The 23,002-nt window shown below is 43.8% G+C and overlaps 1 protein-coding gene across 2 annotated transcripts in view; it reads right to left on the minus strand.

Annotated features, from left to right (window-relative positions):
* The window catches only part of LOC122564342 (protein Jumonji-like), a 438,171-nt gene that overhangs the window by 186,597 nt on the left and 228,572 nt on the right, over positions 1–23,002 (minus strand). For both annotated transcript variants that reach the window (XM_043719074.1, XM_043719075.1), the window contains one exon: positions 13,018–13,168. In XM_043719074.1, the coding sequence (XP_043575009.1) occupies positions 13,018–13,168 (151 nt within the window). The remainder of the gene's footprint in view (positions 1–13,017; positions 13,169–23,002) is intronic.

A 23,002-nucleotide genomic window follows, 5' to 3' on the forward strand; every position in this document is an offset into this window, starting at 1 on the left:
GCGCCAGACAAGAGAGAGAGCGCCAGACAAGAGAGAGAGCGCCAGACAAGAGAGAGAGCGCCAGACAAGAGAGAGAGCGCCAGACAAGAGAGAGAGCGCCAGACAAGAGAGAGAGCGCCAGACAAGAGAGAGAGCGCCAGACAAGAGAGAGAGCGCCAGACAAGAGAGAGAGCGCCAGACAAGAGAGAGAGCGCCAGACAAGAGAGAGAGCGCCAGACAAGAGAGAGAGCGCCAGACAAGAGAGAGAGCGCCAGACAAGAGAGAGAGCGCCAGACAAGAGAGAGAGCGCCAGACAAGAGAGAGAGCGCCAGACAAGAGAGAGAGCGCCAGACAAGAGAGAGAGCGCCAGACAAGAGAGAGAGCGCCAGACAAGAGAGAGAGCGCCAGACAAGAGAGAGAGCGCCAGACAAGAGAGAGAGCGCCAGACAAGAGAGAGAGCGCCAGACAAGAGAGAGAGCGCCAGACAAGAGAGAGAGCGCCAGACAAGAGAGAGAGCGCCAGACAAGAGAGAGAGCGCCAGACAAGAGAGAGAGCGCCAGACAAGAGAGAGAGCGCCAGACAAGAGAGAGAGCGCCAGACAAGAGAGAGAGCGCCAGACAAGAGAGAGAGCGCCAGACAAGAGAGAGAGCGCCAGACAAGAGAGAGAGCGCCAGACAAGAGAGAGAGCGCCAGACAAGAGAGAGAGCGCCAGACAAGAGAGAGAGCGCCAGACAAGAGAGAGAGCGCCAGACAAGAGAGAGAGCGCCAGACAAGAGAGAGAGCGCCAGACAAGAGAGAGAGCGCCAGACAAGAGAGAGAGCGCCAGACAAGAGAGAGAGCGCCAGACAAGAGAGAGAGCGCCAGACAAGAGAGAGAGCGCCAGACAAGAGAGAGAGCGCCAGACAAGAGAGAGAGCGCCAGACAAGAGAGAGAGCGCCAGACAAGAGAGAGAGCGCCAGACAAGAGAGAGAGCGCCAGACAAGAGAGAGAGCGCCAGACAAGAGAGAGAGCGCCAGACAAGAGAGAGAGCGCCAGACAAGAGAGAGAGCGCCAGACAAGAGAGAGAGCGCCAGACAAGAGAGAGAGCGCCAGACAAGAGAGAGAGCGCCAGACAAGAGAGAGAGCGCCAGACAAGAGAGAGAGCGCCAGACAAGAGAGAGAGCGCCAGACAAGAGAGAGAGCGCCAGACAAGAGAGAGAGCGCCAGACAAGAGAGAGAGCGCCAGACAAGAGAGAGAGCGCCAGACAAGAGAGAGAGCGCCAGACAAGAGAGAGAGCGCCAGACAAGAGAGAGAGCGCCAGACAAGAGAGAGAGCGCCAGACAAGAGAGAGAGCGCCAGACAAGAGAGAGAGCGCCAGACAAGAGAGAGAGCGCCAGACAAGAGAGAGAGCGCCAGACAAGAGAGAGAGCGCCAGACAAGAGAGAGAGCGCCAGACAAGAGAGAGAGCGCCAGACAAGAGAGAGAGCGCCAGACAAGAGAGAGAGCGCCAGACAAGAGAGAGAGCGCCAGACAAGAGAGAGAGCGCCAGACAAGAGAGAGAGCGCCAGACAAGAGAGAGAGCGCCAGACAAGAGAGAGAGCGCCAGACAAGAGAGAGAGCGCCAGACAAGAGAGAGAGCGCCAGACAAGAGAGAGAGCGCCAGACAAGAGAGAGAGCGCCAGACAAGAGAGAGAGCGCCAGACAAGAGAGAGAGCGCCAGACAAGAGAGAGAGCGCCAGACAAGAGAGAGAGCGCCAGACAAGAGAGAGAGCGCCAGACAAGAGAGAGAGCGCCAGACAAGAGAGAGAGCGCCAGACAAGAGAGAGAGCGCCAGACAAGAGAGAGAGCGCCAGACAAGAGAGAGAGCGCCAGACAAGAGAGAGAGCGCCAGACAAGAGAGAGAGCGCCAGACAAGAGAGAGAGCGCCAGACAAGAGAGAGAGCGCCAGACAAGAGAGAGAGCGCCAGACAAGAGAGAGAGCGCCAGACAAGAGAGAGAGCGCCAGACAAGAGAGAGAGCGCCAGACAAGAGAGAGAGCGCCAGACAAGAGAGAGAGCGCCAGACAAGAGAGAGAGCGCCAGACAAGAGAGAGAGCGCCAGACAAGAGAGAGAGCGCCAGACAAGAGAGAGAGCGCCAGACAAGAGAGAGAGCGCCAGACAAGAGAGAGAGCGCCAGACAAGAGAGAGAGCGCCAGACAAGAGAGAGAGCGCCAGACAAGAGAGAGAGCGCCAGACAAGAGAGAGAGCGCCAGACAAGAGAGAGAGCGCCAGACAAGAGAGAGAGCGCCAGACAAGAGAGAGAGCGCCAGACAAGAGAGAGAGCGCCAGACAAGAGAGAGAGCGCCAGACAAGAGAGAGAGCGCCAGACAAGAGAGAGAGCGCCAGACAAGAGAGAGAGCGCCAGACAAGAGAGAGAGCGCCAGACAAGAGAGAGAGCGCCAGACAAGAGAGAGAGCGCCAGACAAGAGAGAGAGCGCCAGACAAGAGAGAGAGCGCCAGACAAGAGAGAGAGCGCCAGACAAGAGAGAGAGCGCCAGACAAGAGAGAGAGCGCCAGACAAGAGAGAGAGCGCCAGACAAGAGAGAGAGCGCCAGACAAGAGAGAGAGCGCCAGACAAGAGAGAGAGCGCCAGACAAGAGAGAGAGCGCCAGACAAGAGAGAGAGCGCCAGACAAGAGAGAGAGCGCCAGACAAGAGAGAGAGCGCCAGACAAGAGAGAGAGCGCCAGACAAGAGAGAGAGCGCCAGACAAGAGAGAGAGCGCCAGACAAGAGAGAGAGCGCCAGACAAGAGAGAGAGCGCCAGACAAGAGAGAGAGCGCCAGACAAGAGAGAGAGCGCCAGACAAGAGAGAGAGCGCCAGACAAGAGAGAGAGCGCCAGACAAGAGAGAGAGCGCCAGACAAGAGAGAGAGCGCCAGACAAGAGAGAGAGCGCCAGACAAGAGAGAGAGCGCCAGACAAGAGAGAGAGCGCCAGACAAGAGAGAGAGCGCCAGACAAGAGAGAGAGCGCCAGACAAGAGAGAGAGCGCCAGACAAGAGAGAGAGCGCCAGACAAGAGAGAGAGCGCCAGACAAGAGAGAGAGCGCCAGACAAGAGAGAGAGCGCCAGACAAGAGAGAGAGCGCCAGACAAGAGAGAGAGCGCCAGACAAGAGAGAGAGCGCCAGACAAGAGAGAGAGCGCCAGACAAGAGAGAGAGCGCCAGACAAGAGAGAGAGCGCCAGACAAGAGAGAGAGCGCCAGACAAGAGAGAGAGCGCCAGACAAGAGAGAGAGCGCCAGACAAGAGAGAGAGCGCCAGACAAGAGAGAGAGCGCCAGACAAGAGAGAGAGCGCCAGACAAGAGAGAGAGCGCCAGACAAGAGAGAGAGCGCCAGACAAGAGAGAGAGCGCCAGACAAGAGAGAGAGCGCCAGACAAGAGAGAGAGCGCCAGACAAGAGAGAGAGCGCCAGACAAGAGAGAGAGCGCCAGACAAGAGAGAGAGCGCCAGACAAGAGAGAGAGCGCCAGACAAGAGAGAGAGCGCCAGACAAGAGAGAGAGCGCCAGACAAGAGAGAGAGCGCCAGACAAGAGAGAGAGCGCCAGACAAGAGAGAGAGCGCCAGACAAGAGAGAGAGCGCCAGACAAGAGAGAGAGCGCCAGACAAGAGAGAGAGCGCCAGACAAGAGAGAGAGCGCCAGACAAGAGAGAGAGCGCCAGACAAGAGAGAGAGCGCCAGACAAGAGAGAGAGCGCCAGACAAGAGAGAGAGCGCCAGACAAGAGAGAGAGCGCCAGACAAGAGAGAGAGCGCCAGACAAGAGAGAGAGCGCCAGACAAGAGAGAGAGCGCCAGACAAGAGAGAGAGCGCCAGACAAGAGAGAGAGCGCCAGACAAGAGAGAGAGCGCCAGACAAGAGAGAGAGCGCCAGACAAGAGAGAGAGCGCCAGACAAGAGAGAGAGCGCCAGACAAGAGAGAGAGCGCCAGACAAGAGAGAGAGCGCCAGACAAGAGAGAGAGCGCCAGACAAGAGAGAGAGCGCCAGACAAGAGAGAGAGCGCCAGACAAGAGAGAGAGCGCCAGACAAGAGAGAGAGCGCCAGACAAGAGAGAGAGCGCCAGACAGAGAGAGAGCGCCAGACAGAGAAAGAGGCAGAGAGAGACAGAGAGATGGTACGAAAGAGAGAGAGGGTGGCGCGAGAGAGAGAGAGAAGGTGGTGTGTGAGAGAGAGAGTGGCGCAAGAGAGAGAGGGGGAGGGTACGCGCAAAGGGAGGGACAGGGTGCGCGCAGGGAGAGCGCGAGAGCACGTGGGGAGAGCGAGAGCATGCGGGAAGAGAGCAAGAGAGAGCGCACCTGAGCTGGTCAAAAAGAAAATGGTCAGGAATAGACAATTTCCCACAAAAGCCCTTTACAGAATTTACACAAACAATAGGTCATTCAGTCCAATTAACTTCTGCTGCTTCCTGCTCCTCTCAACTTCACTGTATCCTATCAGTTAAATCTTGCATCCCATGCTTCCTAATTTTATTTAGCTATGCTTATCACCTTAACTACCCCTTGCGGTTACAGGTTCCACATGATTACAAATTACAGAAATTCAGGAGAGATCTCCTTATTTACTAAATTTATCAGCGACTACCCATGTATCATCCATAATTTTGGATCACTCCATGGGTTTTAGCCCACTTTTTAAAAAGGGAAGCACTATAGGGGCCTAAGTGCAGACTTCTAATGAAGGATATATTAATTTGCATGAACACCGATGTGTGCACTTTCCATAACAAACACAAGTCAATACAGACAAGACGACACTGAGCCAATCGGATGAGGAAAAGATGTTTTCACAGCATCAGTGATCTTTCCAGCTAGGTCACTGGGCATTGATCAGGGTGACTAACTTATTTTTAAAATCTCTCCCCATGGGCTCCCAACTGAAGTGCACTGGGACCAATTAAAACTACAGAACACTTTCTACTGGAAGAATTCTGCAATATAAAAAAGGATTTAAACTAAAGATGGTTTTAACTCTAATACAAGTAGATGGGTCTTTGATAACTGAATTAGATGGTTTATTATCTCTATTTAAAAATTCACTGCAATCCCTCTTTTGCATTGTTGTCCTTCATTTTGAAAGAACTATAATGAAGGACTATAATGAATTGAAATAATATTACAACCAGTCATAAACTATTAAAAGTAAAAGAAACTCCAGACTAAGGAAAACAGTATTATAGTAATTCAACATCTGCTTCTATCTGAAAAGTTTCTCGGCTGTTAATTGGAATTAAAACATGAAACATCAGAGCTCAGTGTTAAACCGGGCTCTCCGTACTCTTTCCTCCTCAGCCCATCCAGTCAGGAAAAAAAAGACAGATGCACTTGAAACACCCACAGCAAAACGCAGTGGCATTTCACAAGTCATTCTGATGAGAATAGCACTGCAAGTGTACTTTTTTTCCCCTGAATAAGACCAAAAAATTTTAACATTTCACTAAAACCACAACTGGCTCTCCAAGCCTCTTCACTTTGCCAAATTTAAATACTTCCATTCATCCAAGGCCATTTCTGACCTAGTCAATAACAGCTGTGAGAGATAAAATGATGTCAAATGCCAAAGCATAGCATATTGTAACATTCTAATTTAAGAGCTCTCAGTTAATGGGGAAGCCACTGATGTTGCCACTGGACTATTAATCCACAAACCCATGGGGACCTGAGTTTAAATCTTGCTACGACAGTTGGTGGAATTTGAATTCAATAACAACCTGGAATTAACAGTGATGGCCTTGTTTTAGTCTTTGGTGAAGCTCCTTGGCCAGTCTGTAAGTTGGTGTTCCAGGTAGTGAGACTATGGGTCTTAGGGGGGCTCCTGGTTTGTGAATTTTGGGTAATCTGTAGAAGTGTGGTCTGTTGGATCCATCTGGTTTCACTTTTTGGAAGTCAGTCTTATTTATTTCTCCAGATTTCTGCTAGTAGAAGACTCACGCCACGCCACTCCATCCACTCCACCCAAGAATTCCTGAAGACCAAACACACTAAGATAGAGGAGGAGGAAATAATGGTCTCCTTTGACGTAAGAGCCCTATTCACAACATCAACCTGGTCAAGGAAACTCTGATTACACTATAAGAAGAACCAAAGACACATACACCAAACACCACTAACTTCATCAGCAAGAACAATATCATCAAGCTAATAGTCCTATGTCTTATCACCCACTTCACCTTCAACAATAAAACCTACAGACAAACCAAGGGAACACCCATGGGATCTCCGATATCAGGGTTCTTAGCAGAGGCAGTAATGCAGAAACTATAGCTCTGCCGACCATCTAACCCAAACTTTGGGTCTGCTATGTGGATGACACCTTTGTCATCACTAAATGAAACAAATTTGAAGAAACCATCAAGACCATCAATAATACCCTTACTGGAATAAAATTCACTAAAAAGAGGAAAACAACAAACTGCCATTCCTATATGTCACAGTAGAGCAAACAGCCAATGGGCAACTTCAAACCAGCATCTACAGGAAAACAACACAAACGGAGCATACTGAACTACAGAAGCAGCAACTTCAAACCAGCATCTACAGGAAAACAACAAACGGAGCAAATACTGAACTACAGAAGCAATCACCCCAACATCCACAAACGAAACTGCATCAGAACATTATTTCAATGACCCACCATACACTACAGCACAGAGGAACTATGCAGAGCAGAGGAAAATCACCTATATCGTGTACTCAAAATGAATAGGTACCCAATGGACACAGTCCACCCATTTCTCAGCAACAAACACAAACAAGCATAAAAAACACATCCAGAAACCCTAGCCAATCTCCCCTACGTCAAAATGACTGCCAGACTACTCAGACCCCTTGGCATCATGGTAGCTCACAAACCCACCAACACATTAAAACAGCAGCTAATGAACTTGAAAGACCTGATACAATGAGCAAAACTAATGTCATTTACAAAATACCTTGCAAGAACTGTAACACACACTACATTGGACAGAAAACTAGCCACCAGGATACATGAACATCAACTAGCCAAAAAAGACATGACCCACTCTCACTAGGAGCCTTACATATGGATGAGGAGTGACACCACTTTGACTGGGACAACACATCCATCCTAGGACAAGCCAAACAGAGATACACAAAAATTCTAGAAGCATGACATTCCAACCGGAACTCTATCAACAAACATATTGACTTGGATCCCATTTACCACCCCGTGAGAAAAAGAACAGGAAATCACATCACCATAGGAAACCATGTCACAACAGGAAATGACATCACCAACCCAAAGAAACCCAAACACATTAATAGAGAATGGCTACACCACCAGAGCTTCATCCGGAGGCTCACTGAAGACGTTACCTAGTATGGTCACGAAAGGTTTGAAAACAAACCTTCCAGTTCAGCGAGCAAACCTACATCCAGAACCTCAACCTGAGCTACAAATCGTTTCAAAACTCGCTATCAGCCATAAATGCTGGTGCAGACAGCAACACCCACATCCCATGAGTGAATAAATAAAAAAAGTTTAGTTCTGTGGATAAGCTAAAATGTTTCTAACTTTGAGACAGTGCACAATGATTTTATCTCAAACTGTACCATATCACATGATGCTTGAAAAATGCTCTTTATTTTTACTCTTTACACATACAGTTCCAAACACACTTCAGTGAAAGGAAATTATTGGCTTTAAGAGTGTGCAATAAGGAGATCAAGTCGATATCTTATCAAAAGAATCTAAGAAACTAGGATAAGCTATGGAGTTTAGACCAAACAAAACGTTAAAAGAGAACTCAACATGAACAAAGGAAATCTATTTGAAACGTTCGAAAATTATACAAAGGTCTTTGCCAATGATTCATGGTATCTACTGGTAAAATGTTTTAATAGCAAAAAATTTGTACACCTAACAATTTCAGATAGGAAAGTGGCTTAGGCATGTGCTGGACCCATAACCCAAGAGGTCAATGGATCCATCCTCTGCTATTCAAATCAGGACAATGCTGTTACTTTCTGATGGAACTAGTTGGGTTTTTGGTAATGTCCCTACGCTGGGAATCTGGAGGCCCACCGAGTTCAAAACCCACCCTCTCATCCTGAGAGGCGATTGCCTAATGGTAATATTACTGGATCCTGGGTAATGTTGGAGATTTGGGTTTGAATCCTGCCATTGGCAGATTGTGGAATTTGAATTCAATAGAAACTGTTGTTGATCATCAGAGAAATCCATCTGGTTCACTAATGTCCTTTAGGTAAGGAAATCTGTCATCCTTAATTGGTCTGGCTTACATGCAACTCCAGACTCATAGCAACCTGGTTGATTCTGAGCAATTAGGTGATGGACAATAAATACTTGCCTAGCCAGCAATGTCCTCATCCTGTAAATTAATATACTTAGGGGTGGCTCAGTGGTTAGCACTGCTACCTCACAGCGCCAGGGACCTGGGTTGGATTCCAGTCTCAGGCAACTATCTGCATGAAGTTTGCACATTCTCCCGGTGTCTGTATGGGTTTCCTCCAGGTGCTCTGATTTCCTCCCACAGTCCAAACAAGTGCAGGTTAGGTGGATTGGCAGTGCTAAATTGCCTATAGTGTCCAAGATGTGCAGGCTAGGTGGGGATTTGGGTTGGATGCTCTTTGGAGTCAGTGTGGACTTGATGGGCCAAATGGCTGCTTCCACGCTGTAGGGATTCTACAAATTTAGACTTCCAGAAATCAGGTGGCAGAAGAGTAAAATCTCAGGTTCAACTTTTCAGGCACCTGAACATTATATGGCCAGATGTGACAGGCAATTTTGTACCAAGTCCCATTAAACTCTAAAGATGATAAAACAACCAGGTGATGTGCAGCAGCATTACAGGAAACTCCAGTTCAACACAGCCCTATTAAGCATTACTTCATTTAACCTCACTAAATTATTGGGGCCAGAAATCTTATGGAACATTGCAAGGTTCATTTTAATATCATATCATAACATGTAATGCCTGATCTGCAACAACTTTGCATGATCTTTTTGTCTCTTCTCAAACTTGAGACTATATCTAGGTTTAGACTTCTGACAGACAGCCTCTCCCAGTGCTGCACTACTGCCCAAATTCTGTACTTGCAGGAAGCTCCCACATGTCAAGACAGCCCACTGGATCCACCAGCCACACTGCAATTGCCACCAGTTGGCATGGGTCAAAAAAAAGGGACATAAGTGCATACACTACAGAAGGTTCAGTGAGTAGAACGTCGCATTTCCTTTTATTTGTCGGATTTGTTTCCTTTTAACAGTTAGAACATAAAACAGTACAGCACAGCACAGGCCCTTTGGGCCTCGATGTTGTGCCGACCTTTAATCCTACTCAAAGATCAAACTAACCTACATGCCCTTCACCCTATCATCTTCCATGTGCCTATCCAAGAGTCGGTTAAATGTCCCTAATGTACCTGACTCTAATACCACTACTGGCAGTGCTTTCCACGCACCCACTACTCTTGGTGTAAAGAACCTACCTCTGACATCTCCCCTAAATCTTCCTCCAATCACCCCTCAGTGATAGCCATTTCCGCCCTGGAAAAAGTCTCTGGCTATGCATTCTATCTATGCCTCTGTTCATTTTGTACACCTCTATCAAGTCACCTCATTCTTCTTCGCTCCAATGAGAAAAGCCCTAGCTTCCTCAACCTTACTTCATAAGACATGCTCTCCAGTCCAGGCAGCATCCTCAAATCTCCTCTGCACCCTCTCTCAAGCTTCCACATCCTTCCTATGGCAACCAGAACTGAATACGATAGTCCAAGTGTGGTCTAACCAGGGCTCTATAGAGTTGCAGCAGAACCTTGTGGCTCTTCAACTCAATCCGCCGACTAATGAAAGCCAACACACGACATGCCTTCTTAACAACTCTATCAACTTAGGTGGCAGCTTTGAGGGATCTATGGACATGGACACATGGATCCCTCTGTTCCTCCACACTGCCAAGAAACCTGCCTTTAACCCTGTATTCTGCATTCAAATTTGACCTTCCAAAGTGAATCACTTCACACTTTTCCAGTTGAACTCCATCTGCTGCTTATCAGCCCAGTTCTGCATCCTGTCAATGTCCCATTGCAACCTACAACAGCCCTCCACATTGTCCACCACCCCATCAACCTTGGTGTTATTGGCAAACTTACTAACCCACCCTTCCACTTCCTCTTCCAAATCATTTATAAATCACAAACAGTACAGGTCCCAGAACCGATCCCTGCAGAAAACCACTGGTCACCAAGCTCCAGGCTGAATACTTTCCATCTACTGCCATCCTCTGTCTCCTATGGGTCAGTTAATTCTGTGTCCAGACAGCCAAATTTTCCCGTAACCCATGCCTCCTTACTTTCTAAATAAGCCTACCATGGGGAACCTTATCAAATGCCTTGCCAAAATTCAAGTACAGCACATCCACTGCTCTACCTTCAATGTATTTTGTCACATCCTCAAAAGAGTTCAATAAGTTTTGTGAGGCATGACCTGCCCCTCACAAAGCCATGCTATCTCTAATTAACCTTTGGTTTTCTAAGTAATCATAAATCCTGTCTCTCAAAATCCACTCCAATAATTTGCCCTCCATAGACATAATACTGATTGGTCTGCAGTTCTCCTGAACAAGGGAATAACATTTGCCACGCTCCCCCCCACCCCAATCATCTGGCATTATTCCAGTGGACAGTGAGGACGCAAAGATCATCGCCAAAGGTGCAGCAATCTCTTCCCTCGCTTCCTGTATTAATCTTGGTATATCCCGTCTTGTTGGGGGTTTACCTATCCTATGTTTCTCAAAGTTTTCAGCACTTCCTGCTTCACATCAACCTGTTTGAGCATATCTGTCTGTTTCATGCTGTCCTCACAAACATGAATGTCCCTCTCAGTAGTGAAAGCTGAAACAAAGTATTCATTAAGGACCACACCAACCTCCGTCGACTCCAGGCACAAGTTCCCTCCAGTATCCCTGATCAGCCCTATGCTCCATCTGGCCATCCTTTTGTTTCTCACACTAGCATAGAGTGCCTTCGGGTTTTCCTTAATTCTGCCTGCTAAAGTGTTTTCATGCCCAGTTCTAGCTTTCCTAAGTCCATTCTTCAGTTCCTTCCTGAATACCTTGTAACGGTCTAGAGCCCAGTTTGATTCTCGTCTCAACTTTAAGTAAGCTTCCTTCTTCCTCTTGACTCCACATCCCTTGTCAACTATAGTTTCTTCAATTTACCATCCCTTCCTTGCCTCAGTGGGACAAACCTTTCCAGCATTATCAGCAAGTGCTTCCTAAACAACCTCACATTTCTATCGTGCATTTCCTGGAGAACATCTGTTCCCAACTTTAGGTGCCCTAGTTCCTGCCTAATACCATTGAAATACCCCCTACCCCAATTAAACACTTTCCCATACCATCTGTTCCCCATCCAAACTATTCAAACTAAGGAGGTTCCAATCAATATTAAGGCAGTTAAAGTCACCCATGACAACAACCCTGTTACTTCTGCACCTTTCCAACTCTGCCTCACAATCTGCTCCTCCGTGTCTCTATTGCTACTGGGGGGTCTGTAGAAAACTCCCAATAAAATGACTACTATTTTCCCATCTCCTCAGCTTCATCACCCTTATTTCTGACACTTCTTCCGTTAAAATGGACACACTTCAACCCATCACACTGACTGCACCTTTGCCCTATCAACTGCGTATTCCTCCTCAACGACTCTCTTTTAAAAGGGAAATTTACCTTATCGGCAAGCCCTCTGGTCTGAGCTCTCACTGCTGCAAATGGAGGCCACTAGGTAAGTCATTAAGAGGGAAACTCACGTTATTTCATTTCATTTTCTCATTTCAGAACCTAGACATTTAAAAAGGTACTGCATTTCCACTTGGATTATTTTGGAATATAGTTATAATTTTCTTTCCTTGAAAGACGATCATACAGAACCTTATTCCAATCTTGATTCCTGTGGGAATCAATATTACATTTTAAGTTGTCCCACTTTCAGGAATAAAACCGCAATATTAAGTGAAGACTTCATGTGTTGATTAAAGGAGGAGCAAAGCTTAGGACACCATGCTCTCCTTTAAACAGTATCTTGAGATTTTTAAATTCCATTTCAATAGACAAGCATTTCCCCAGAAATGTTGCACTACCAACAGTATACTAGCAGCACTGCACTGAAGGGTCAGCCTGGATTGTGCACTCAATTTCCGGACTGAGGCTTGAATCTACAACATTCTGACAGAGCAAAAAAGTGCTAACAATTGAATCCAGCAATCAAAATATTTAAATTACAAATTTATGCATTCTTGGAAAATGGACAAATTGACAAGTAGGAATGTAGTCAAATATTACTGACATCTCAGGCTACTCAAACACAAATATTCAAATACACTACTATACTGCACTCAATGTTTTTAAAGTCTTACTTCACAACTCTTTGAATTTACAACCAGTAAATTCCTAAACAATTATACTTTTTAATGAAAAATAGATCATTCAGCCAAAGTTTCAAAAATGGAAACATTATATCAAATACTTTAATAAAATGAATATTTGCAATAGTCAATAGACAAAAGACTCTTAACATGTCAAAATCAAATTTCTGAAAAGTTAATTTTTTTTAAAAAACTCAATACTTTATATTAGCTGTAGTGGTAAAATGATCTAATTTAACAACATCCAAGCTGTTGGCTTAGTACACCACAAGATCATGTTCCAAAGAGCATGAGAGAGCTTAAATCCACATTTCAGTCATTTATATAATTTTTCCAGTTGATAATATCATTAAATTTCAAATTTTCAGATTATACTTTAGAATATGTCCAAAGTAAGAGGCAAGAAGCAAGCCATCCTAGGTTAAGGAAATGCAATCATAACAATTAGGTCTAGGGTTTGAAGTCAGGTATCTGTATTTGGAGAGAATTTTCTCTGGGGCCAATTAAAATCCATTCAACAAGATGAATATATTTTAACACTGAAGATGACAATGATCTTTAAAAGTCAAAAGTCCCTGCACTTTTCCATTGAACAAGATTAACAGACATCAAGGGAACACTAACCTCTTTCTCACTGGCCCATCTTCATTTTCCGATGAGCTTGCATCATTTCCATCTCCCTTCCGAGAAGTGTGTAACCTATCCTCTTTTGCATTTTCAACTGCCACCTCAGGTGACAGTATCGATCCATTTGAAGAACCATTGCTGAGAGAACCTGTACATAGTTTAAAAAACTGTAGCATCAGTAAAACAAAAAGTTAGCAACCTATAAACAATTTATAAATATATATTTCACTGCTTTATACAGTGACAGCTTTTGACCTTGTTTTAAAAAGATTTCTTACGAAAACTATTCACATTTATTAACAACTTAGAATGATGGAACAGAAAGCCACATAGCTAAATTTGATGGCAAAACAAAGATGGACAACAGTATAAGCAGGAGATGGAAGCACAATACTATAAAGAGACATTGCTAAATTCAGTCAATGGACAAACCTGACAAATGGATTTCAACATAGGCAAATGTGAGGTCATTCATTTTGGAACTGAAAGGTTAAAACTGGATATTTTCCAAATGGTGAAAAGCTAGAAACGAATGTAACTAAGTGGAAGTCCAAAGTTGTTGGAGGGTCCTAACACATAGACCATTACAATGTCAAAAACTGGTACAGAAAATAATCAAAATGGATAACACACATGTCATTTATATCCAAAGGACCAGAATACCACTGCGTACGAGTCACATTTTATTTACACAAAATCCTAGTTAGACTGCACGTGGAATACCAACAGCAGCACCTCTCCCTACCACCAGCTTAGCAAAGATCTTTTGTTTGTGAAAAGAGGGCAGCTTCAATTTGCTGGGATATTACATGGACTTCAAGGGTTAAACTAGGGCTAAATGGATTAGGGATTCATTCCCCAGAATTTAATGGTTCACATACAAGTATATGAACTAGCTTTCGTAGACATTTTGCCCCCTTGAGCTTGTTCTACCATTCAACTAGATCACTGCTGATTTGCTTGTGTTCCCATCTGTACCCTTTAACCTTAGATTATTGTTCAGCAGGGGAATCAACCTCCACCTTAAAAATATTCAAATATACCACTTGCACCATCTTTTGAGGTAAACAGTTCCAAAATCTCTCAAACCTCAAAAAGATTTCCCTCCTCTCTGCCCTAAAGGGCTAATTCCTTATTGTAAAACGATGCTGCCCAATTCTGGGCAGACCACAGAATAAACTTCTCCTAAATCAATGTCACTTCAAACAAATCATACCTGTTCTTCTAAAGTGCAGTGAAAACAAGCCCACTCTGTCCAATTATTCCCCATAATAACAACCCACTCACTTCAGTTACCAATCTAGTAATCTTCCTATGAACTGCCTCCAGGGCATTTACATTCTTTCTTAAATAAGGAGAGCACAAACGTTCTATGCAATACTCAAGAAGAGACTTCACCAATGCCCTGTATAATTGAATCATAACATCTTTCTTTGCTTAGGTTCCCATTGTACCTGCTTGCTAACTTTTGTGATTCATGCATGAAAACAACACCTATAAACAAGTCAGAATTTCACAGCTGTTCTTTTTTTAAATAGCATACTTGGTTATTCTTCCTGCTAGTGTGAACATCACGTGACCACATTATACTCCACCTGCTAGATTTTTGCCCATTCATTCAACCTATCTATATCTGCTTGTAAGCTCCTTCTGACTTCTTCACAACATGTTTTCTCACCTTGCTTGATGTCAATTTAGCTACCTTAGCTTCACTACTATTCATTTAATCATTGCTATAAATTGTAAAAAAAAATTAACACCCCACCACAGAACCCAGTAGAATTCCACTGGTCACGTCTTTCAAATCAGGGAAAGACCTATTCCCTGATTTGAAAAACCAAATCTTCTGACTATGCTAATATGTTATCCCCTTGACCATAAGATTTGAATTTTCTATAATAGCCTTATTAAATGCCTTCTGTTAAGTATTTTGCATCTTCAGGCCCCCCTTTATCAACAGTACACACTGCTCCACTAATTGTTAAAATTTTTATATTGAACCTAGGTAGGACTTGAATCAGAGCCTCCCGGTCTAGGGGTAGGAACACTACAACTGTGCAACAAGACAGCCCATGTTATTCTTTTTTTTACCTTTTGCAATTTAACCTATTTTTCTAATCACCTTATTTAGAGATGTTACAACTCACCTCTGCAGCAAGTGGGACTTGAACTCAGGCTTCTTGGTCTAAGAGTTGAGACACTATCATGGCACCACACTGCAGCCTATGTTACTCTTTTTGTTATTTAATCTACTTTTTCTAATCAACCTATTCAGAGATGTTATTACATACCTTTGGAGCAGGGGGATTTGAACCCAGGCCTCCTGGTGCAGGGGTAGAGACATTACCACTGCGCACCAAGGCTCATGTTACTCTAAATATATTTTTCTAATGAACCTGCTCAGAGATGTTATTACACACCTCTGGGGCAGTTGAGACAGAGACATTACACAATGCCATTTTACTCCCTTAAAGAATTCCAATAAATTGGTTAAACAAGTCTTCTCTTTCAGAAAATTGTGCTGGGTCTTCCTAATTATTTTGAGTGCGCATCTATAATCATCCTAATCATCAATCTTAAACATTCCCCATGCCAGACTTCCCTGCTCCCCTAAAAATTATAATTTTACCGTATTTTTGTTTTCCATCAACCTCCTGATTTATAGGTATTAGAGATTTTTTTTGTATTCTTTATTGTGAAGGCAGAGAAAAAGGTCATTCATCATAATTACCTAATTACCTAATGTCCTAATTACCTATCATGAACTCCCATGCTCACCCTCTCGAGGACTAAATGCTAATTTCACTTTTTACAAGTATACTGTCACATCTCACTGGGAATCAACGGTCATCACACAAGTTAAAGATTTTTTTAAATATATGAAGATTTCCTAATTTTCAGATTCAGTTTGACAGAAATCATGGACCAGTTTTCTATACTTAACAAGAATTAGTACTTATTCTAAGTAATTAGACTCTTAGCTACAGGTAAACAATTATAAACAAACAGTCACCACATAACACTAATTAAAACGTTAATTCCCTTATAAACTCCCCCTTACTTTTACTCACACACACAAATAAAAGATATGTTATCGACTGCAGGAAAAATTTGAGAGAACAACCCAATGTCACCAGTTCACAAAGCTTACTGAGATGATTCCTACACTGGTCAGAATGCTGCTTCTCCATCGTCATTTTCTGGATGATTCCTCTGGTCTGCAAAAAGGCACAGAATGGCTGGCTCACTCAAACAGGTCACTAGCTTATCAATTAAGAGTCGCAGCTTGCAGAAACTGAAGGAACAATAACCTTGTTTTATGTAGGTTAAAAGGGGCTTACTGCAGAGAACAGAGGAAGCATTCCTGGACAGTGAAAACCTACTAGCTTCTCTGCATCTTGCTCCTAGCTCCAAGCTGTTCATTATCTGAAAACCAATGACATGCTTGTTGGCAGACAGACAGACAGACAGACACAGAGCCATTGTCATCAATCACTGATCACTTGCCCACAAAATGAATCAGCTTCTTGCTACCTACCAAAGCTCCATCTGTACAAAACTCCGTCGGTTCCAGTTAGTCTGCAAACACTGCTGTAACCCATAGCTTTACAAAAGGACAGTGGTCACAATGAGTATCAAACTAAACTTTCAAACCATGGAACAATTTTTTTTTAAATGTTATTTTACCCATAAATTTTAGAAAGGAGATGGCTAAGGAGACTGTACATGGATTGGTGATTTTTCAGGAATCACTGCAGTTAGGATGGTCCCAGAGGACTGGAAAATGGCTAATTTAACACGCTGTTTAAGAAGGAAGGCAGAAGACAGGAAACTGTTAGTTTGCCCGACTTCAATCATTGGTAACATTTCGGAATTTATTATTCAAGATGTTATTTAGGAGTATGGCAGCATGGCTTTGTAAAGGTGAAGTCATGCCTAACGAATCTGTTAAAATTCTTTGAGGAGGTAATGAGCTAGTTAGACAAAGGAGAGCCATTGGATGTGATTTATTTGGATTTCCAGAAAGCCTTTGAAAAAGGGCCACACAGAAGGCTGCTAAGGTAACAGCCCTTGGTGTTTGGGGCAAGGTACTGGCATTGACAGAGGATTGGCTGACTGGAGGGTCTTTTTCAGAATGGCAGCCAATGGCTATTTGAATTTTGCAGCAACCCATGTTGGAACGACAGCCATTCCCAAGTTATATTAGTAATCCAGACAAAGGAACTGAGGACATTACTATTAAGTTTGCAGATGACAAAGGTAGGTGATGGGACAAGTAGTACTGAGAAAGCAGGAGGCTACAGAAAAGAGTTAGACAGGCTAAGAGAGTGGACAAAGAAGTGACAGATGGAATACAATGCGGGAAAGTGAGAGGTAATGCATCATACACTAGAGGTGCAGACTATTTCCTAAATGGGGAAGGACTTTGGAAATCTGAAGCACAAAGGGACTTGGGTATCCTAGTTCAAGATTCTCAAAGTTAGCACAGGTTCAGTTGGCAGTTAGGAAGGCAAATGCAATGTTAGGATTCATTTCAAGAAGCCTGAATACAAGAGCAGAGATGTACTGCGGAGGCTGTATAACGCTCTAGTCAGATCGCATTTGTAATATTGTGAAAAGTTTGGGCCCCATATCTAAGGGAAGCTGTACTGTCATTGGAGAAGGTCCATTGAAGGTTTACAAGAACGATCCCAGAAATGTAGGGATTTTCATATGACGACCAGTTGAGGACTCTGGGTTTGTACACAATGGATGTACACAAGAATGAGGGGAATCGGATTCAAATTTATAAAATACTAAGATACCTAGATAAAGTGGACACGGAGATGAAGTTTCCACTAGAAGAGACTAGGACATGAGAGCACAGCCTCAGAATGACGGGATGACCCTTCAGAATGGAGATGAGTCGGAATTTCTTTAGTCATAGAGTGGTTAACTATGGAACTGACTACCACAGGAGGGCTGTGGAAGCCAAGTCACTGAGTACATTTAAGACAGAGATAGAGATAGATTTTTTTGATTGGTAAGGGGATCAAGCATTATGAGAAGACAGGAGAATTGGGTTGAGAAACACGATTAAATGGCAGAGCAGACTTGCTAGGCTGAATGGGCTAATTCTGCCCAGAGTTTCATGGTCTTATTTTCTCATTTCCGTCCTCAATTAGAAACAGAAATAAAGAGATACAGTCTCATAATACCTCTTGCTGTTTTTACATTTCTAGCCAGCTAGCTATTGTTCTCTAATTTATTTGTCCTGATTGATCTTTTAATCATTTTCTAGTGCTTTTAGGGTGTAGGTTTGCCCGCTGAGCGGTAGGTTTGATATCCAGACGTTTCATTACCTGGCTAGATAACATCATCAGTGGCAACCTCCAAGTGAAGCGAAGCTGTTGTCTCCTGCTTTCTATTCATATGTTTGTCCTGGCTGGGGTTCCTGGGGTTTGTGGTGATGTCATTTCCTGTTCATTTTCTGAGAGGTTGATAGATGGTATCTAGATCTATGTGTTTTTTTATGGTGTTGTGGTTGGAGTGCCAGGCCTCTAGGAATTCTCTGGCATGTCTTTGCTTAGCCTGTCCCAGGATAGATGTGTTGTCCTAGTCGAAATGGTGGCTTTTTTCAATCCGTGTGTAGGGCTACGAGGGAGAGAGGGTCGTGTCTTTTTGTGGCTAGCTGGTGTTCGTGTATCCTGGTGGCTAACTTTCTTCCTGTTTGTCCTACGTAGTGTTTGTGGCAGTTCCTGCATGGAATTTTGTAGTGCTCTTTCAATTATAAACAGTCCTCTGACATGCCACTCATCTTTGTACAATCGTACTGTCTCAAGTATGATACTTTTCTTCACTGCTTTACTTAACCATGTGGTGGATCACCCTTGGAATTTTCTTTATATCAGGACTGCACTTATTCTGAAATATATCTTTAAATGCCTGACACTACACCTCCACTGATTAATTCCTGCGCCTTATTTCATAGTTCACCTTGGCTAGCTAAGTTTTCACACCCACAAATTGCCATTAAGTTTAAAATAAAAGTCTTGGACCAATCCTTCTCTCTTTCAAACTGGATGTACAATTCAATCATGTCATGGTCGCTCCTACTCTGGAGTCAATTAATTCAAATCCCGTTACTCTACACAATACCAAGTCCAATATAGTCTGTTCTATGGACATAGTTAAGGGTGTGATTTGATCAGGGCGTAGGACAGAAGGGTGTACAAAGCAGTACATCAGGGCCTGTGATTTACAGTTTCTACTCTTGGTTTTGATTAGTAGATACAGAACTGGCTCAAGGGTAGAAGACAGAGGATGGTGGTGGAGGGTTATTTTTCAGACTGGAGGCCTGTGACCAGTGGAGTGCCACAAGGATCAGTGCTGGGTCCTCTACTTTTCATCATCGATATAAATGATTTGGATGTGACCTTAAGAGGTATAATTAGTAAGTTTGCAGATGACACCAAAATTGGGGGTGTACTGGACAGCAAAGAAGGTTACCTCAGATTACAACAGGATCTTGATCAGATGGGCCATTGGGTTGAGGAGTGGCAGATATAGTTTAATTTAGATAAATGTGAGGTGCTGCATTTTGGAAAAGCAAATCTTAGCAGGACTTATACACTTAATGGGAAGGTCCTGGGGAGTGTTGCTGAACAAAGAGACCTTGGAGTGCAGGTTCATAGCTCCTTGAAAGTGGAGTGACAGGTAGGTAGGATAGTCAAGGCGGTATTTGGTATGCTTTCCTTTATTGGTCAGAGTACTGAGTATAGATGTTGGGAGGTCATGTTGCGGCTGTACAGGACATTGGTTAGGCCACTTTTGCAATATTGCGTGCAATTCTGGTCTCCTTCCTATTGGAAGGATGTCATGAAACTTGAAAGGGTTCAGAAAAGATTTACAAGGATGTTGCCAGGGTTGGAGGATTTGAGCTACAGGGAGAGGCTGAACAGGCTGGGGCTGTTTTCCCTGGAACGTTGGGGGATATGGGGTGACCTTATAGCGGTTTAGTTTGCTTTTCAACTAAAAATGGCTACCTGAAAGATACCTGCCTAGATTTTCTGATTGGCACTGTTTTACTGCTGGCTGTAACCCTAGGCCATTTATTTTGAATGGATTGGCAATATTCTAAAATCACTCATGGCAGCAGGGATGGAGACCCATCAATAAAGTAGTGTTAGCTGGAAAAGATATTTCCAGACTCATTAAGTACACATCAGTAGGTATACTACCTCTAAAAATTGTGATGGAAACATAAGCTTATAAAGATTAATCATGCCAGAAACAGGTGGTGGGCAAAAGTTCTGAGGCTGAGGCTGTCATTCTCCATAGCATGTACAGCCAGCTTGAACTCTCAAGGGAGCTCGATCTTGAGATATTAAGGGGTTAATTTGCTCTGCTGACCTGCAAGAAATTGGATGCCCCGAGGTTAGGGTGGTAGGTTTCTCTGTCTTGCAGGTACAATGTAAAAAAATTGACATGGTCATCTCCTATTCAGAATCAATAAGAACATTGAAATTAAAATTCTGACTACACCCTGCAGTTTAAAAAAAAAACAATTTACAACAGATCTTGCCATTCAGGAATGATCTCAATTACATTGTTTCTGGAAATGGTCAAGTCTTCAGTGGCATGTGACTGTGAGTGTGTGGCTGGTGGTTGTCTTGTGGGCATTACTGACTGTGATGTAAAAATTTTGTATAAAGGAAGAACTGGTTCCTTTGTTCAGAGAGACACTGCTTCACAATGTTTACGAAGCAGCGTTAAGGGTTCCTCCAAAGCCTGAACTTGCTTAATCAAGTTTGGCTGTTCACAGAAGTGTCTTGCAGTCACATCAAGTGTGTAAGAATCTCAAAAAAAAGAGCCTAACAATCTGACTCTTAGCAACTTGAATGTTTCCCAAGCAGTAAACAGCAGCAAAAAATCAACTAACCCATTCAAGAGGCTGAGACCTGGATTGAAACTGAAGGTTTAATCTATGGATTGAGTCCTTCTTGTCACAGAACAAAGAACTATATGGCAAAGATAAAGTTTATTCATTCCAATTATGTGGGTTGTTTGATAAAAATTGAAAGATAACAAAATGGACATGGCAAATTGAGTTTAATGCGAAAAAGTGAGAGATGATTCACTTTGGAAGGAGTAACAGTTGGAAGGAGTAACAGGAATGCAAACGACTGACCAAGATTCTTGGTAATGTAGATGAGCAGAGAGATCTCAGTGTCCAGGTACCTAGATCCCTCAAAGTTGCCACTTAGGTTTATAGGGTTGTTAAGAAGGCAAATGGTGTGTTTGCTTTTATTAATAGAGGGATCGAATTTCGGAACCACGAGGTCATGCTGCAGATGTACAAAACTCTGGTGCAGCCACACTTGAAGTATTGCAAACAGTTCTGTCACTGCACTATAGGAAGGATGTGGAAGTTTTGGAAAGGGTTCAGAGGCATTTGTTAGGATGTTGCCTGGTATGGAGGGAAGATCTTATGAGGAAAGGCTGAGGGACCTTGAGGCTGTTTTCATTGGAGAGTAGTAGTATGAGAGGTGACCTAATTGAGACATAAAATAATCAGGGGATTAAACAGGGTGGACAGTGACAGCCTTTTTTCTCGGATGGTGATGGCTAGCATGAGGGGGCATAGCTGGGCGGCATGGTGGCACAGTGGTTAGCACTGCTGCCTCACAGCACCAGAGACCCGGGTTCAATTCCCGCCTCAGGCGACTGACTGTGTGGAGTTTGCACATTCTCCCCGTGTCTGCGTGGGTTTCCTCCCACAGTCCAAAAGACGTGCAGGTTAGGTGAATTGGCCATGCCAGATTTCCCGTGTTAGTGGGTTGCGCTTCGGCGGGTCGGTGTGGACTTGTTGGGCCGAAGGGCCTGTTTCCACACTGTAAAGTAATCTAATCTAATCTAATCTAAAGCTTTAAATTGAGGGGTGATAGATATAGGACAGATGTCAGAGGTAGTTTCTTTACTCAGGGAGTAGCGGGGCGTGAAACGTACTGCCTGCAACAATAGTAGGCTCACCAACTTTAAGGGCATTTAAATGATCATTGGATAGACATATGGACGAAAATGGAATAGTTTAAGTTAGATGAGCTTCAGATTTGTTTCACAGCTTGGTGCAGAGGGCTGAAGGGCCTGTACTGCGCTGTAATGTTCTATGTTCTAAAATGCATCGTTCCCACTTGGTACTAATGCAGTCTAGTTCCAAGGCTTAGAATACAATTTACACCCACAACTTTTCAATTCTGAGGCAACAGTACCCCAAGTGACCTAAAGATTAAAAAGACAATATTTTGCAGCTACTCCACATACTACACACAACACAATTCCACTCTTTGAGCAAATGCCTAATAAGGGATCTATGCTTTTTAAACAATCTATTGCATATCTTGTATTCTAATAAGAAGGTGGGCACTGAATGCCAGGCTTCCAGATTTGCTAGACTGTATTTTAATTCGGTAGTTTATTCTTTACTCACTTGTTACTTCATGAGTATTGTGCAACCAAGTTTCAAAAATTGCGGATTTTCAAATTGATTTGCCAGATGTTTCCAGAAAATCAACAGTTAAATTTGTTTGTAAAATTCAAGTCAAAATTGTTGATAAAGACGAGAACCATGTGGTGTTCCCAATTCCAAAAGTCCACAAACTACCATGAGTCTCCAAAAGATATATTAAAAAGTGCCCATGTATCCTAGAAGCCAGCAATTCAGTCAATATGTGCAGGTCTAGTAAATAGTTTTGCCCTCACTGGCTTTTAGGGAAAAGCTGTATAGACCAAACAACTTATGAGAGCCTGTCTTAGGTTTGTTAGACCTAGTATGCAAGCAGCCCCAGGGCATACACAGCAACAAAGGAGCCTTCCACATCCAAAGTTTTACCTGCACATCCACCAATATCATTTATTGTATCCGTTGCTCCCAATGTGGTCTCCTCTACATTGGGGAGACTGGACGCCTCCTAGCAGAGCGCTTTAGGGGACATCTCTGGGA

The sequence above is a fragment of the Chiloscyllium plagiosum genome, chromosome 29 (assembly GCF_004010195.1).
Source record: "Chiloscyllium plagiosum isolate BGI_BamShark_2017 chromosome 29, ASM401019v2, whole genome shotgun sequence".
Lineage (NCBI taxonomy): Eukaryota > Metazoa > Chordata > Chondrichthyes > Orectolobiformes > Hemiscylliidae > Chiloscyllium > Chiloscyllium plagiosum.